The 18,149-nt window shown below is 41.6% G+C and overlaps 1 protein-coding gene across 1 annotated transcript in view; it reads right to left on the reverse strand.

Moving 5' to 3' along the window:
* Nucleotides 1-18,149, reverse strand: part of shtn1 (shootin 1) — a 99,005-nt gene that overhangs the window by 41,009 nt on the left and 39,847 nt on the right. The window contains 6 exon segments of the mRNA XM_059947932.1: nt 3,864-3,994; nt 3,997-4,009; nt 4,784-4,878; nt 7,459-7,540; nt 11,651-11,736; nt 12,714-12,891. Coding sequence (XP_059803915.1) covers nt 3,864-3,994; nt 3,997-4,009; nt 4,784-4,878; nt 7,459-7,540; nt 11,651-11,736; nt 12,714-12,891 — 585 coding nt within the window.

Raw genomic sequence — 18,149 nt, forward strand, 5'->3', positions numbered from 1 at the left:
CATTTCTGTCAATTTTGTCTTCATATCTTCTCATTGTTAAGTAAACTATTCACAAACAAGTCAAAGATGAACTTCCTGATCAGAGAAACATCCAAATAAAACTTGTTGTTTTCTAGAAGGTAATATTTAGTAAGTATTGTGCAGTGTATCTCCACTGTAATTGAACAAGGTCATTTACCGTAAATTCTATGTGACCCAATGGCAGGTTTCTCTAAGCCACAGGGGTTTTCAACCCGGTGTCCAAGGACTCATCAACTAATGGTCGGGGTCCATGACATAAAAATATTGGGAACCCTGGATCTAGGCTCTTTAGTGGTTTATGAAGTCACAAAGATAAAGATACCATCCAAATATCCAGATTTGGATGGTGATTTAGGGATCTGTTCTGGGACCCCTGTTCTTGTGATTTTTATAAATGACCTGGATGAAGAAGTGGGGGGATGGGTTAGTAAATTTGCTGATGACACAGAGGTTGGGGTTGTTGTGGATAGTGTGGAGGGCTGTCAGAGGTTACAGCAGGACACTGATAGGATGTAAAACCGGACTGAGAAGTGACAGCTGGAGTTCAACCCAGATAAGTGTGAGGTGGTTCATTTTCGTAGGTCAAATATGATGGCAGAATATAGCATTAATGGTAAGACTCTTGGCAGTGTGGAGGATCAGAGGGATCTTGGGGTCTGAGTCCATAGGATGCTCAAAGCTGCTGCACAGGTTGACTGTGTGATTAAGAAGGCATACGGTGTATTACCCTTCATTAATCGTGGGATTGAATTTAGGAGCCAAGAGGTAATGTTGCAGCTATACAGGACCCTGGTTAGATCCCACTCAGAGTACTGTGCACAGTTCTAGTCTCCTCACTATAGGAAGGATGTGGAAACTATAGGTAGGGTGTAGAGGAGATTTTCAAGGATGTTACCCATATTAGGGAGCATGCCTTATGAGAGAGAATAGGTTAAGTGAACTTGGCCTTTTCTTCTCGGAGCGATGGAGGATGAGAGATGACCTGCCAGAGGTGTATAAGATGATGAGAGGCATTGATCGTGTGGATAGTCAGAGGCTTTTTCCAAGGGCTGAAATGGCTAACATGAGAGGACTCAGTTTTAAGGTGCTTGGAAGTAGGTACGGAGGTGATACATGTGAACTCAATGGGATTTGACCCAGAGATCAGTGTGAACTCAACGGGACTGGACACCATGATCCGTGAGAACTCAATGGGATCGGACCCCATGATCTGTGAGAACTCAACGGGACCGGACCCCGTGATCCGTGAGAACTCAATGGGACCTGACCCCATGATCCATGAGAACTCAACGGGACCTGACCCCATGATCCATGAGAACTCAACGGGACCTGACCCCATGATCCATGAGAACTCAACGGGACCTGACCCCATGATCCGTGAGAACTCAACGGGACCTGACCCCGTGATCCGTCAGAACTCAATGGGACCTGACCCCATGATCCGTGAGAACTCAATGGGACCTGACCCCATGATCAGTGTGAACTCAACGGGACCTGACCCCATGATCCATGAGAACTCAACGGGACCGGACCCTGTGATCCTTGAGAACTCAACGGGACCTGACCCCATGATCCATGAGAACTCAACGGGACCGGACCCCAAGATCAGTGTGAACTCAACGGGACCTGACCCCATGATCAGTGTGAACTCAACGGGACTGGACCCCATGATCCGTGAGAACTCAACGGGACCGGACCCCATGATCCGTGAGAACTCAACGGGACCTGACCCCATGATCCGTGAGAACTCAACGGGACCTGATCCCATGATCCGTGAGAACTCAACGGGACCTGATCCCATGATCCGTGAGTACTCAACGGGACCTGACCCCATGATCCATGAGAACTCAACGGGACCTGACCCCATGATCAGTGTGAACTCAACGGGACCTGACCCCATGATCCATGAGAACTCAACGGGACCTGACCCCATGATCCATGAGAACTCAACGGGACCTGACCCCATGATCAGTGTGAACTCAACGGGACCGGACCCCATGATCCGTGAGAACTCAACGGGACCGGACCCTGTGATCCGTGAGAACTCAACAGGACCGGACCCCATGATCCATGAGAACTCAACGGGACCTGACCCCATGATCAGTGTGAACTCAACGGGACTGGACCCCGTGATCCATGAGAACTCAACGGGACCTGACCCCATGATCCGTGAGAACTCAACGGGACCTGACCCCATGATCCATGAGAACTCAACGGGACCGGACCCCGTGATCCGTGAGAACTCAACGGGACCTGACCCCGTGATCCGTGAGAACTCAACGGGACTGGACCCCGTGATCCGTGAGAACTCAACGGGACCGGACCCCGTGATCCGTGAGAACTCAACGGGACCTGACCCCATGATCAGTGTGAACTCAACAGGACTGGACCCCATGATCCGTGAGAACTCAACAGGACCTGATCCCATGATCCGTGAGAACTCAACGGGACCTGACCCCATGATCCATGAGAACTCAACAGGACCTGATCCCGTGATCCGTGAGAACTCAACAGGACCGGACCCAATGATCCGTGAGAACTCAACGGGACCTGATCCCATGATCCGTGAGAACTCAACGGGACCTGATCCCATGATCCATGAGTACTCAACGGGACCGGACCCCATGATCCATGAGTACTCAACGGGACCGGACCCCATGATCCATGAGAACTCAACGGGACCGGACCCTGTGATCCTTGAGAACTCAACGGGACCTGACCCTGTGATCCGTGAGAACTCAATGGGACCTGACCCCATGATCAGTGAGAACTCAACGGGACCTGACCCTGTGATCCGTGAGAACTCAACGGGACCTGACCCTGTGATCCTTGAGAGCTCAACGGGACCTGACCCCATGATCAGTGAGAACTCAACGGGACCTGACCCTGTGATCAGTGAGAACTCAATGGGACCTGACCCCATGATCAGTGAGAACTCAATGGGACCTGACCCCATGATCCATGAGAACTCAATGGAACCTGACCATCACGATCAGTGAGAACTCAATGGGACATGACCCCATGATCCATGAGAACTCAATGGGACCTGACCATCACGATCAGTGAGAACTCAATGGGACCTGACCCTCATGATCAGTGAGAACTCAATGGGACCTGACCCCATGATCCATGAGAACTCAATGGGACCTGACCCCATGATCCATGAGAACTCAATGGGACCTGACCATCACGATCAGTGAGAGCTCAATGGGACCACACCCTGTGATCTGTGTGAACTTATCGGGACCTGACCCTCACATTCCGTATGACCTGACCCTGTGATCCATGTGAACTCCACGGGACCTGACCCATGATCCATATCAATTGAACAACACCTGGCCCTTGTATCCAAGTCATCTGAATGAGACCTGAACTTGGTAAATTGTTCTACAAACAATCTAATTCAGTAATGTCCTTACCAAAGGAAACTTTGGCTTGGTTTTTACATGACTGCAATCCAATGCGAGTGTGGCTGATGTTTGACTGACTAGCATAGCCAAGCTAGTCTAACCATAACACATACATGTTCCAATGATATTAAGAAAGTACACACCTATTATGCAGTCACAAACAGAAGAAAATCTGCAGATCCTTGAAATCCAAGCAACACACACACAATGCTGGAGGAAGTCAACAGGGCAGGCAGCATCCATGGAAAAGAGTGCAGTTGACATTTTGGGCTGAAACCCTTCGGCAGGACTGACGAAATGTCGACTGTAGTTTTTTTTCCATAGATGCTGCCTGGTCTGCTGAGTTCCTCCAGCATTTTGTGTGTCTTGCGCCCATTGCACAGTGTTTACTTCTGATGTGAGTGGTCACTGTTAACTGTATAAATACCTTACCTTTTTCTCATGCAAAATTCTCTCCTCCTCCATTTTCCCTGTCACAATTGCAAGCTCATCAAGAGCCTTCATGAGTTGCTCATGAGGCACCATATTCTGAGTCAGAATTTGACTTTGTCTTTTTAATTTTTTTGTTCCACCAGCATCTGAAATGAGGACAAATACATTTAAAATCCCAGCATTTGAAATTCTGGCCAAATTAATTACCTAATTTTAGTTATCTGCAAGACCTTGATGCTAGTGATCTTGTTCATGCTACTTACAACCTTTAAAAATCCATTCCAACCTGTCTATCAGACAATATGTACAATTAGTTAGACAGGCTGATTTGATATTAATATTGTATTGATAACATAATAAACAAAGGAATCAGAATCAGATTTATTATCTTTGGGATATGTCATGAAAGTTGCAGCAGTACGTTGCAAGACACAATAACAAAAGGTGTGATTTGCAATAAGTATATATATTCATAGGGTCAATGTCCAATCAGAAACACCATGGCAGAGGGGAAGAAGGTGTTCCTGAATCATTGAGATCAAGTTTTTTTCACAGAGTGGTGGGTGCCTGGTTTGCGCTGCCTGGGGGGTGGCAGAGGCAGCTACATAAGAGACTTTCAAGAGGTGTTTAGATAGGCACAAAAAAGTGAGGGGAATGGAAGGATATTCACATTGGGTAGGAAGGATAGATAAGTTTATTTGGCCTTTTGATAATTAATTTAGTTGGCTAAAAAGGCTTGTTCCTGTGCTGTACTGTTTTCCATTCTATGTTTAATAGTTTCTCCTAGTTATAATGTCACTGTATAATGTTTTAATGACATTGTAGATTCCATCATTTCTGGGATTATACCTTCCATATGCTGTGTGTCTGCAGCTAATCAGATACACAGCAATTAATAAAACTGCTGCTGCTTTTCATACCTCATGGGCAAAGGACTCTGCTTCCTTTCGGAGATCTTTCTCCAGTTCCAGACTTTGCTCTAAGCCTTCGTATTCCTCTACAGCCAACATTGAAACTTGGAGAAACATGAGCATTTAACATTTAGCAACAAAATTACAGCAGTACATTGTGAATCTGATATGTTTCTAATACAGAGATAAAACTAATGTCTGTGCAACATGTGTCACATAAACCTAAGTTTAAAAAAGTAACATTTTTTGGTATCATTTGGATGTCTTATTTTCACTACTTTAGTATTTAAATTCATTATATATTTATTTAAATCTATTTTCATAACTAGCATTTGATTCTTTAAACAAATAAAGCAACTAAAATTTGAAACAACACTGAAAAAATACTCATGCCTCCATTGTTAAAATATTTCAGCAGTGCTTGACTCTGTAGAAAATTCTGAGTTTAAGTAGCACCTTTTGAATCCAAACACGAAAGCAAGCCATTTTCTTATTGCATAAATAACTGTTTGCTTTGTTTCAGCAAGTTCTCAGTCACATCACTAGATGGAGCACCAGATATATTTGGTGGAGGAACTGGACAAACACTGACCAGCACCTTTACTTGATTATTTCATTGGCAGCAGAAAAATACAAACTATCTCCTCCTTCTACATTCTTTTTTGAACGGGAATTTGCTCCTTTAAAATGATGGTCAAGTCTCCAAGGTGCCCTAATGTATTCTAGATCCAAAGCTGGTCTTTTTGCTTCACTACACACAGAATTTTTTTTGGGTGTCAGGGTCAAGAGATGTCTCTACCAAAGGAATTCCTGATAGCATCATCTGGAAATCTACATTATGCTACAGCCATTGTCAAGAATGATGGTACATACTCCAAGTATGATGTATGGCATTGCATAAACCAGGAGCTTGAGGAAATGAATTTAGAATACATTATCAGTGTGAATTCCAACTCAAATATGGAGAAAATGCTGTCAAGATAGGTGAAAGTACACACTTGGTTTTCTGATTTTTCCTTAAACAGTAGTGTTCCATTTAGTTTAAATTATTGGTGGGGTGAGGATACGTCTCTACCAAAGGAGGTGTAAGGCACCAGCAGGTATTCCTTGGCCAAGGTGCAGCACCAGCTTAGCCAAACCCCCTTCAACCCCTGATCAGGGTCATGTGAAGTCGTGGGAGCAGGTGGTGGATGGTCATATGAAAAGCTGGTGCATATCACAAGTCCCGGTTATGCAAACACTGACGCTAGGCAGATAATCTCTGAAGAGTATTGACCATGGCTGGGGTCACCCGCCTAGTAAAGACACTGCCCAGAAGAAGGCAATGGCAAACCACTTCTGTAGAAAAATTTGCCAAGAACAATCATGGTGAAAGACCATGATCGCCCACATCATACGACACAGCATATGATGATAATGACGACATCATAGATGAAAGGAAATGCCACGCACTTTTCTTTACAAGATACTTTCTTTTCTAATCATCAGAAAGAAGAAAGTTAGAAAATTTGAAAATTAGCAACTTTGTTCAATCTTAATAACAGCCAAATGGGGGACCAAAAAGAATTGGTTCATTATTGTTAAACATACTAAGATGCAATGAAAAATTTTGCATGCTATCTAGACAGATTATTCTAAACTTTACAATGTTTATTATTACAACGGGTAAAGCAAAATGATCTGAGCAAAAAACTCAGCAAGTTAAATTTCTGCAGCATGCTTTCAGTTCTTGCATATTTACTACAAAAACATCTGTAATTTTTTTCTACACTAGTATTGATCTTTTGTTTTAGTGAAGGATGTAAGCAAATGTCAGAAGTTCAAGGTTTAATGGTTTGCAAAAGTAACCAGGACATTGAGCAAAGCAAATATTGCTGAAATAAGTCTACACATTATGAAGAGAGTAACAGATGTGAGATGGACTGAAGAATGCTTATATCCATGTTGTTGCTGCTTTGGTTCTAACGACTGAGGCAGCCAACGTACAGTATCTCTGTAAGTGATCAAGACCGGCGTCAATGGTAAAGAGATACATAAGCTACAGTAGAACTATGTTTAACCATTGAGTTGTATTGCACTGAAATTATCTCCTCAGTCTACATCACTCATGATAACCTTTCTGCCTGTCTTACACAAATATAATTTTCCTACATCAAGACCATATCCTTCTATGTATTGTCTATTGAAATGTCCATCCAAACGTCTCTTAAATTTAGTAATTGTATCTGATTCTACTATGTCCTCTGGCAGCAAGACCCAGATATCAACCACTCACTGTGTAAAAATAATGTGCCTCTCAGATATCCTAGAAGACTCTTTCCTCCTTAAATCCATGCCCTCTTGTTTTGATACCCTTATCATGGGATCAGGGGTTCCCAAGCTTTTTTATGCCATGGAGCCATTAACCAAGCAGTCCATGGACCTCAGGTTGGGAACCCCTGCATGGGATAAATACTTTGATCATCAGTGCTATCTATGACCCTCATAATCTTATCAATTTCTATCATCCCTCGGCCATGTAGTACAGTATGTAGATATTATCCAGTCCTGACTGCTCCAATCTTACAGTATTATTCAATAAGTTTAATTACATATTTTTTAGCAAAAAACTGTTAATTGTTTTCTTTCTAGTTTTACAAACCCATTGATTAACAATAACAATTACAGGTCAGAAGTTTAAAAACCTTTGCTGTACTTGGCAAGAACTTGATTTTGATTTTCGACTTCAGCAGCCAGTAAATTATTCTTTTCTTCTTCCTTTTGTAGCTGGAAAAATAAAAAGAATTTATAAAAATATCAACATTACTAAAGTAACCTGAGACAATAAAATCTATTCAAAATATTTATGCAGAATATTTTAATTTTATTTGAGGAAAAGTGGGCACTACCAGCAAGGCCAACACTTATTGTTCATCACCCACTGAGCAAGTAATGGCTTTGACCTGCTGCTCTCCTGATGAATACACCCCTACAAGGCCAGTGCATAGTCAACTTCAGGATCTACACCGAGTGACAAAGAAGGGAAAAGGAATACCAATAGATTTCCAAATCGGGATGGCGTACACTTCAGAGAATAACCAGCAGTTGATGGCGTTCCCATTCACCTGATGCCACGGTCTTTCTGGGTACCTGTTTCTTTGATACAGCTAAGCACTTTAAACTGCCATAACGAATGTAGGTAAATCATCTGAATGGTAATGTTACCACTCTATCTTATTTAATTAGATGGTCATTAAGTATCATTCAATAACCTCTTAGCTCCATCTTTTGTTCATTTTTTGACCACAAATGCAACAGGCTCAATATTTTCTTCATCTGAAACTCATTATAAAGTTACAAAGCTGAAATTATAGCAGGGTTGTGAAAATAACAAGAGCACTCAGAAAAAAACACATGTCATCAAATAGTATGAAAAGCCCAATATTACAGAATCTTTCTTAGACAATGACATTTAGAGAATTTATTTGTGCATTTATAGATTTAGCTGACTATATTTTTTTATCTATGAATTATTTCATCTAATTATGCAGTTTCACCATGCAGTTCACTAAATGAATCAGACAACCTGATTTAGGGATTTGCATCATGAACTTACATTTATATTGTGCTTATCACAATCTTAGAACATCCAACACATTTCACTGTTATTGAAACAGTTCTGAGGTATGATTGAAGTACTTTTAAATCCATTGCACGGTTACATTGATTGTAGAAATAAGATTAGCTTTATTTATCACAATGCTCTGGGTAGTGTGCTTGTTTGTGATGTGTTGGCAACAGCCCACGATGTCGCCACACTTCTGGTGCCAACATAGCATGCCAACATCTTACTAACCCTAACTGTATCTTTGGTAACATGGGAGGAAACCGGTCATGGGAAAAATCTCCTTACAGTAGTGGCAGGAATGAGTGGTGGCTGATGCTATAAAGTGATTGGGATAATCACTACACTACCTTGCCACTCACTGTGACTAATGTTGGGAATCAATTCTACCAGGAGATTTGTCTTTTAGAAAAAAATGGGCAAAATGGAGGAGCAGCTGGAATAAACCTGATTTTTAAGAGTGGGATAAAGGCAGCAGAGGGAAGGAACTGTGCACAGCAAGTTGAGAAATAATGTTCATGGACTGTTTGTCCCATACCCATCAGGGGGATACGTAGCACCCTCATCAGGACCACCAGACTTAATAACAGTAAAACTGATCAACTCCAACCCTCAGCAACACCACCCCCCCCAACCATCACTACTTTATCATTTACTACCAGTCATTTCATGTACAGACACTCCTGTGCCATGTGTCACATTATAGAATAAAATCAATCCATGTATACCAGCTATCTTACGTTTATTTTATTGTTATTTTATTATATATGTTATTTTATATATATTTTATTGTTATTATTGTGTCTGTTTTGTGCTGCATCAGATCAAGAGTAACAATTCTTTTGTTCTCCTTACACCAGTTTACTGAAAATTACATTAACATTTGACTTGACAAATAAACTGTTCTTGGGCTTCCAGCTGGGTACAGGTATTGATTTTAAACAATGTTTCAATGACAAACTCTACCATCTTCATCAGGGATGATGCCTAGGCATGTCTAGTCCGGTGGTATTTATACCCATTTGTTCATCCCTCCTGATTGGTTAGTCCTCTTTCAATCAGGTTTCTGCTGTTCCACCTTGTTTACAATCAAATTCAAGTTCTTTCTTAGAGCGAGACTTCCATCTTTGTTAAAATTCAATCGGGCCCTTAAAGGGCTGACAGAAAAACCAGGAAACCTAACAGGGAGAACCCATCGCTATTGCCTGTCTTCCTTATAATTCCATAGTGTCTGGAAAGATAACCTGGATCCTGAGGAACCACCAGATTAATACCATCCACAAACCCATAAGGAAGCTCAAATCACAGCTTATGGGAGTCAAAGATGACCTGGCACTCTGGACAGCTGGTGTTTACAGGATTCACTGTGAATACCAATCAACATGTATTGGCCAGACAGAATTCACAGTGGAAACCAGCATCAAGGAAAACAGGAGTTGTATCCATTTGGGTTATCCAGAGAAATCTGCAGAACAACGCATTCGCAATGGCCATAGGATCGACTTCGATGGCACAAAACTACTGTGCCGCACCAATGGGTGTTGGGACTGCCTGGTGAAGGAAGACATTGAAATAAAACTAGAGGAAAAGAATTTTAACAAAGATGAAAGGCTCGCTCAAAGTTAAAAACTGGAATTCAATTGTAAACAAGGTGGGAGAGTGGAAACCTGATTAGATGAGAACTAACCAATCAGGAGGGACAGACAATGGAAGTATAAATCCCATTGGACTAGACATGGCTAGGCATCATCCCCAATGAAGATGGCAGAGTTTCTCATTGAAACGTTGGGTAAATTCAATACCTGTACCTGGCTGGAAACCCAAGAAGAGTTTATTCATCATATACTCCAGGAAAACACTAGATTCTTAATCTTGACTTGATCTTCACTTGAAGGGAAAGGGACAGGAAACACTGGTAGGCCTTGTACAAAGGTCCCTCTCCCTAAACTCTAGTAGTAACTAGAGCACAGAAAAGATCAGGAATTTAATGTGCTTGTCATAATTAATACAATTGTTGGTTAAAAGTGTTGATTCTTGGGTTGGGAGATTGTCATCAATGTAATATTATGGGGATCAATGCCAAATCCCCAGCTGCTCCCAATCCATGTCAATATGATTTGGATAATAAGTTCAAGGTTGCTGAGAGCACAAAGACGAATGGCAGTGTGTGCTGTGAGGATGCAGGGAGATTTTGGAGGATGTAACCATGCTGAGTGAATGGATAAGAGCAAAGCAGATGGGAAATAATATGGAAAGATGTGAGGATATCACTTTGAAAATATAAGGTGCATTATTGAAAATATAAGCTGCATTCTTTTTTTAAGTAGAGATAGCTTGAAAGATATTGATGTTCACAGAGCCCTGAATGTCCCTGCAACACAAATTGCTGAAAGTTAATGCTCAGATTTAGCAAACAACTAGGAAGATAAAACATAGGTTAGTCTTATTGAAATACAATCTAGCAGTTATTTAGATGGTGCTGGTGAGATCATACAGGAAAATTGTGTACAGATCTGGTTTCCATATCTACAGAAGGACATACTTACGCTAGAGAGGGTGCAAGAAATATGCACCAGATTCCTTCTGAGGATTGAGAGTATCTTGCATGAGGAGACATAAAGCAAACAGTCACTACTGTTTGCAAGTTCCAAATAAGTTTGTCAGGCCTACACATGCAGGCACCTTCCAGTCTCCACTCAGCTAAAAGGAGTCATCTCCCATTCATTTCCAACTCATCACCTGCAGCCTATTTAAACCCAACTCTCATAACAGTTCTTGTTCACTCATCCAACCAGCTGGTCTCAGCCAGTTGCTCCTAGGCTTCAGTTATCTTGTTGCCTTGTTGTGTTAGGTATCTGTTCTCTCTTGTTTTGTGGCCCCCTCGCAGCTTGTTTTGCAGTTTATTATTAAAGAGATCGCTTACAGCTAAATCATCTCCACTGCTCTGCATTTGGATCAGACCTCTTCTTCATTTCTTGACACAGTTGAGATCCACTGAAGTGTAGTGTTTGGATTAGGATGTTTGACAAAGAAATGTTGCTCAGAATATCGGGAAAGTTATAGCAGGCACGTTTATATCCACCTGTGAAAGGAATATGTGATAACTATTACACACAATTGTCAGCTCTATTCTCTGGAGTATGGTTTGAACTATGACCTTCAGGTTGCCATCGAGTTAAGGTTAATACCACTCAGCTCAAACTGTACTCATAATTAATTCAAACACAACACATCATTTCAGTACGATTTTTTCTTTTGTTTTTGTTGCTCACTTTATCAGCCAAGTCTTTTAGGTTCTCCAGCTGAAAAGACAACTGCTTCTTCTCTTCCAGTATTGATGCAAGATTTTTTCGAAGATCTAAAATACAGACAAATTTTAATTTACATAAGTCATACTTCTATTTTATAAGTTTTGATGAACTTTTATAACTGCCACGATGAAGAATCCCAGAACAGAGGAACAGATCAATGTTTAGCATTATTCAAGACTAGGTTAGCCTTAAAAATGTTCAAATACAATTATAATTCTATGCAAACTGTTCAGAATAGGTTGCTACTCACTAACTCGCTTAATTAAGTTATTCCTTTACTAGTCATTTTCTCAGACAAAAAATGGTGGATGTTACCACTTAACTGGAAACAAACAGGTTTAAAAGCCTGCAGACCAGTTACAGAAAATGGCCAGAAGTGCTCTGTGCAGCAGACTCCCCACATTCTAAATCAGCTTTGTCAATAACAAGGCAAAATTTAGCAACAATTAAAAATTACTTAAGATATACCTTATAGGTCTTTTCAGAAACTTAAATATTTGTCAGCTAAAAACAGGAAATGAGGAGCCTATGTGTAAATAAACTTACACGATGAAGCCCAACTTTCATTTTATTTAAATAATCTAAAAAGGTCCCTCTTAAAATATAATCATAGATCAAATATTTTGCAAGAATAAGACCAATGCTACAACTTTGTTTTAGAGATACAGTGCAGTACAGGCCCTTCTGACTCACCAGGCCACACTGCCCAGCTACCCATCACAGGACAATTGACCATGGCCTATTAACCTACTAACCAGTGCATCTCATATTGTGGGAGAAAACCAGACCCCCCCCAGAGAAAACCCATGAGCACAGGGGAAGAAATGTAGAAACTTTCTTATAGAAGGCAATGGAAATGAACTCTGAACTCCAAAGCTCTGAGCTATAATAGCAACATGCTAACTGCTACACTACTCTGGCATCCATCTGCTTCGTCATTTTTTTAATTTCAAGTAAAAGCCTGGTGATTTTAGAATTTCCCCAATGACTTCGAAAAAACATACTTCCCTTCACACTAACTCACCTTGCATTTGATTTTGGCATTCTATTGAAGAACATATGACATTGTTGTTTACTTGCTTATTTGTTGCATCATTTGCTGAATCTTCTCCCAAAGAAAGTTCAGCAGGAAGAGCATCAGCTCCCAACTTCTCCATGTAGTGCATACTGATTTGTTTAAGGGCTTTATTGTCTTTGTCCAGCTACAAATGAGAAATTCAGCAAAGGTAAGCAGATTCTCACTAAATATGGATCTTCAAAGCAATTGTTTCCTCCTGGAGGAGTTTTCTGAACAAAGAGAGAATTCAACTTTGAAAGGGTCGACGTTCAGATCATGTATTGCTATCATATTTCAAGAGTTGTTGCACAAGTAAGTTAAAAAATTACATGACATTTGTGTTACTTCAATTGTTGACAATGATGTGCTACAAAGTTATGGAGCATATGGAGAAACATGCACTTTTTTTAAGGTCTATAATTTATAGAAAGAAAGAAAGTTAAAAGTATTATTATCAATGTATGTATACCATATACAACCTTAAGATTCACAATCTTGCAGGCAGCCACAGAACAAAGAAACACAATAGAATCCATGAAAACAGCAAAGACCAACAAACACCCAATGAGTGAAAAATCGTACAAACCATATAACAATCACAGCACGGAAACAGGCTATCTCAGCCCTCCTAGTCCGTGCCGAACTCTTAATCTCACCTAGTCCCACCTACCCGCACTCAGCCCATAACCCTCCACTCCTTCCCTGTCCATATACCTATCCAATTTTACCTTAAATGACACAACTGAACTGGCCTCTACTACTTCTACAGGAAGCTCATTCCACACAGCTATCACTCTCTGAGTAAAGAATAAACAAGTAAACAAATAACGCACAGAACATGATCTGCTGAGCCCACGGCCACGGAGCCAGTTCTGCGCAGCAGCTGGTAAAGACAAGAAGAAGTAAAAGAGGTGAGGTGGTTTATATACTCTTATTTCTATAGCTGCTTCCCTAAGCACTGAGACACCAGTGAAGATATGCAGCAGCAGCTTGAGGTAGGGTAACATGTGGCCAGGTTAGGGGTGGATATTAGAGATGATGTCAAATTTCAAAGTAAATTTATTATCAAAGTACCTGAAATATATATCACCATATACTACCCTGAGATTCATATGCTTGCAGGCATTCACAATAGAATCAATGAAAAGCTACACAGAAAGATGACAATGTGCAAAAACAACAAAACAATAAATAAACAAACACATGGACAGATGAAGTTCAAGTTCAAAGTAAATTTATTATTGAAGTACACATATGTCACCATATACAATTATGAGATTTGTTTTCTTGCAGGCATACGAAGCACAATAAAATCAGTGAAAGACCCTACCCAATGGGATGGACAAACAACCAACGTGTGAAAACAACGAACTGTGCAAGTACAAAAGAAAATTTAAAAGGCAATAAATATTGAGAACACGAGATGAAGAGTCTTTGAAAGTAAGTCCATAGTTAGAGGAACAGTTCAATGATGGGGAGAGTGAAATTGAGTGCACTTATACCCTGTGGTTCATCAGCCTGATGGATAAGGGTAATGACTGTTCCTGAACCTGGTGAAGTGGGACCTGAGGCTCCTGTACCTCCTTCCCGATGGAATCAGTTCAGAGTTGAGGTTATCCTCACTGGTTCAGGAGCAGGATGGTTGAGGGTAATGACTGTTCCTGAATCTGTTGGTGTGGGACCTGAGGCTTCTGTTCCTCCTTCCCAATGGCAGCTGTGAGAGGATAGCATGGCCTGATTGGTGGTGTGTTTACCCTACAATTAATTGTATGTGAGCTATAACTAAAATAATTCATTACATTAGAACACAAGAACATTCACAATTCCTAACATTCAATCAGGTCTAAAAAGTGATGTGTTTCTTTTCTATCTATTGTGAATCAAGCACTCTACACTTAAAAATATAAATATCAATATTCCCAAAGATTTTGATAATAGTACACTTCAATACAGAGAAGTAAATAAGACATAGGATAAGAATTAGGCCATTCAGCCCATTGAGTCCACCATGACTGAGCCCCATTCCATTCCTCTCAGCCCCATTCTCTTGCCTTCATTCCGTAACCTTTGATGCCCTGACTAATGAACCTATCAATTGCTACTTTAAATATACTTAATGAGGCCTCCAGAACTGTCTGTAACAATGAATTCCACAGATTCACCACATCTTGCTAAAGAAAACGATGTCTTGCTTTGAGGAGGAAAATGACATGGCGGCGAGGAAGTCCACCCCTCCTACAACTAACCAGGTGCTGTGTCTCACCGTGGCTGAGGTGAGAAAACCCTGTGTAGGGTCAACCCACAGAAGGCTGCTGGACCAGACAACATTCCTGGTAGAGTGCTCAGAGGATGTGCAGACCAGCTAGCAGATGTTCTCACGGACATCTTCAACATCTCCCTGAGCAGCGCCACCATTCCAACGTGCTTCAAGGCCGCCACCATTACCCCTGTGCCAAAGAAGTCTTCAATGTCCTGCCAAAATGACTATCATCCCGTTGCACTCACATCCATCATCATGAAGTGTTTCGAGAGGCTCGACATGAGGCATATCAACTCCCTGCTGCCTCCCTCACTGGACCCCCTGCAGTTTGTGTACCGTCCCAACCACTCAACAGATGACGCCAGTGCCATCACTCTCCACCTGGCCCTAACCCACCTGGACAAAAAAGACTCATGCGTTCCGATGCTGTTCATAGACTTCAGTTCAGCATTTAACACAATCATCCCTCAGAAACTGATTGGAAAGCTGAGCCTATTGGGTCTGAACACCTCCCTCTGCAACTGGATCCTAGACTTCCTGACTGGGAGACCTCAGTCAGTCCAGATTGGGAGCAGCATCTCCAACACCATCACACTGAGCACAGGGGCTTCTCCATGGCTGCGTGCTCAGTCCACTGCTGTTCACTCTGCTGACCCACGACTGTGCTGCAACACACAGCTTGAACCACACCATCAAGCTTGCCGATGACACGACCGTGGTGGGTCTCATCAGCAAGAACGACGAGTCAGCTTACAGAGAGGAGGTGCAGTGGCTAACGGACTGGTGCAGAGCCAACAACCTGTCTCTGAATGTGAATAAAACAAAAGGGATGGTTGTTATGGCTGTTGGCTTCAGGAGGGCACAGAGTGACCACTCCCCGCTGAACATCGACGGCTCCTCAGTAGAGATAATTAAGAGCACCAAATTTCTTGGTGTTCACCTGGCGGAGAATCTCATCTGGTCCCTCAACACCAGCTCCATAGCAAAGAAAGCCCAGCAGCATCTCTACTTTCTGCAAAGGCTGAGGAAAGTCCATCTCCCACCCCCACACCCTCATCACATTCTACAGAGGTTGTACTGAGAGTATCCTGAGCAGCTGCATCACTGCCTTGTTTGGAAATTGCACCATCTTGGGTCTTAAGACCCTGCAGCGGATAGTGAGGTCAGCTGAGAAGATCATCGCGGTCTCTCTTCCTGCCATCACGAACATTTACACTAGATGCTGCATCTGCAAAGCAAACAGCATTATGAAGGACCTCATGCACCCCTCATACAAACTCTTCTCCCTCCTGCCGTCTGGGAAAAGGCACCGAAGCATTCGGGCTCTCACAACCAGACTGTGTAACAGTTCCTTCCCCCAAACTATCAGACTCCTCAATACCCAGAGCCTGGACTGACACCTTGCCCTATTGTCCTGTTTATTATTTATTGTAATGCCTGCACTGTTTTGTGCACTTTATGCAGTCCTGGGTAGGTCTGTACTTTAGTGTAGTTGTGTTCTTTTTCTCTGTGTTGTTTTTTACGTAGTTCAGTCTAGTTTTTGTACTGTGTCATGTATCACTGTGGTCCTGAAAAACATTGTCTCATTTTTACTGTGTACTGTACCAGCAGTTATGGTTGGAATGACAAAAAAAGTGATGACTTGACTTGATTTAAAATTCCTCCTCATCTCTCTTGTAAAAGTACGTCCCTGCATTCTGAGGCTGTGCCCTCTACGACTAGACTCATTCATTATCGGAAACATCCTCTCTACATCCATTCTCTCTAGGCCTTTTAATATTCAATATGTTTCATTCCTCTAAATTCCAGCGAGTACTGGTCCAGAGCCATTAAACGCTCCGCATACATTAATCCTTTTATTCACAGGATCATTCTCATGAACCTTCTCTGGACCCTCTCCAATACCAGCACATTATCTTAGATAAGAGGCCCAAAACAAACTCTTAACACTTCAAATGCAGTCTAACCAACATCACAGCTTTGGTCTTATATTCTGTTCCTCATGAATTGTATGCCAACATTGCATATATCTTCCTACCACTGATTCCAGCTGAAAGCTAACCTTTAGGGAATCCTGCACAAGGTCTTCCCAAGTTTCCTTACACTTTTGATTTTTAAATTTTCTTCCCATTTAGAAATAATCTTCTACCATAGGGCATAACCATACACTTGCCTACACTATATTCCATCTGCCACCTTGCCCATTTTCCCAATGTGCCCAAGTCCTTCTGCAGACTACCTGCTTCCTCAACACTACCAGCCCCTCCAGCTATCTTTGTATCACCTGCAAATTTGGCCACTAAGCCATCAATTTTGTTATCTAAATTGTTGACATACAACGTTAAAAGAAGTACCAATACTGATCCCTGTGGCTCACCACTTGTCACTGGCAGCAAAACAGAATAGCCTCCTTTATTCCAACACTTGGCCTCCTGCCAATCTTCCATCCATGCTAATATCTTTCTTGTACTATCATGGGCTGTTATGTGCCATACCTTGTCAAAACTTTTTAGAAAATTCAAATAAACAACATCAACAGACTCTCCTTTGTCTATCCAGACTGAGAAGAGGAGAAATAGCTGGAAAAATAGGAAGAACGATGAAGACTGATTAGCAAAATTAGAGCATTTATGAAGTAAATGATTTTCGAGCCTGTGAAATACTAGCAGTAAACCCGTCCAAAGATACCAACAAGACATGTACATTCATTGCAGTTCATTTATGCATGGACCCCTACCATTAACTACGGGGTCCATTGAACCCGGGTTGGGAACTCCTGATTTATACTAAAGAATGATGGGATGAACAAGGGTGGGACACAACTCTCTAAATGTCAAGGAGGCAAAGGGCTTTATCTGTGACTTCTATGTCACACACAAAACTTGCAAAATAGTTTTTAAAACACGTAATAAAAAAGGAAGGTGCCATTGAGAATAAGGAATTTTCTAAAGGTACATCAGAGAGGAATATATGCAACTCACGATCAAAATGCTGGAAGTCTCTCCAACCTCAAGAAAGCATTTACATTTAGGAGCAAGTCATGACAACAAAGGACCTGGTAATGTTCCCTGCTCAATGCCCATTGGACATTATCCTTCAGATCACTTATATTTTCATTTACTGTTACCCTTTACTTTCTATTT

The sequence above is a fragment of the Hypanus sabinus genome, chromosome 22 (genome assembly GCF_030144855.1).
Source record: "Hypanus sabinus isolate sHypSab1 chromosome 22, sHypSab1.hap1, whole genome shotgun sequence".
Taxonomy (NCBI): Eukaryota; Metazoa; Chordata; class Chondrichthyes; order Myliobatiformes; family Dasyatidae; genus Hypanus; species Hypanus sabinus.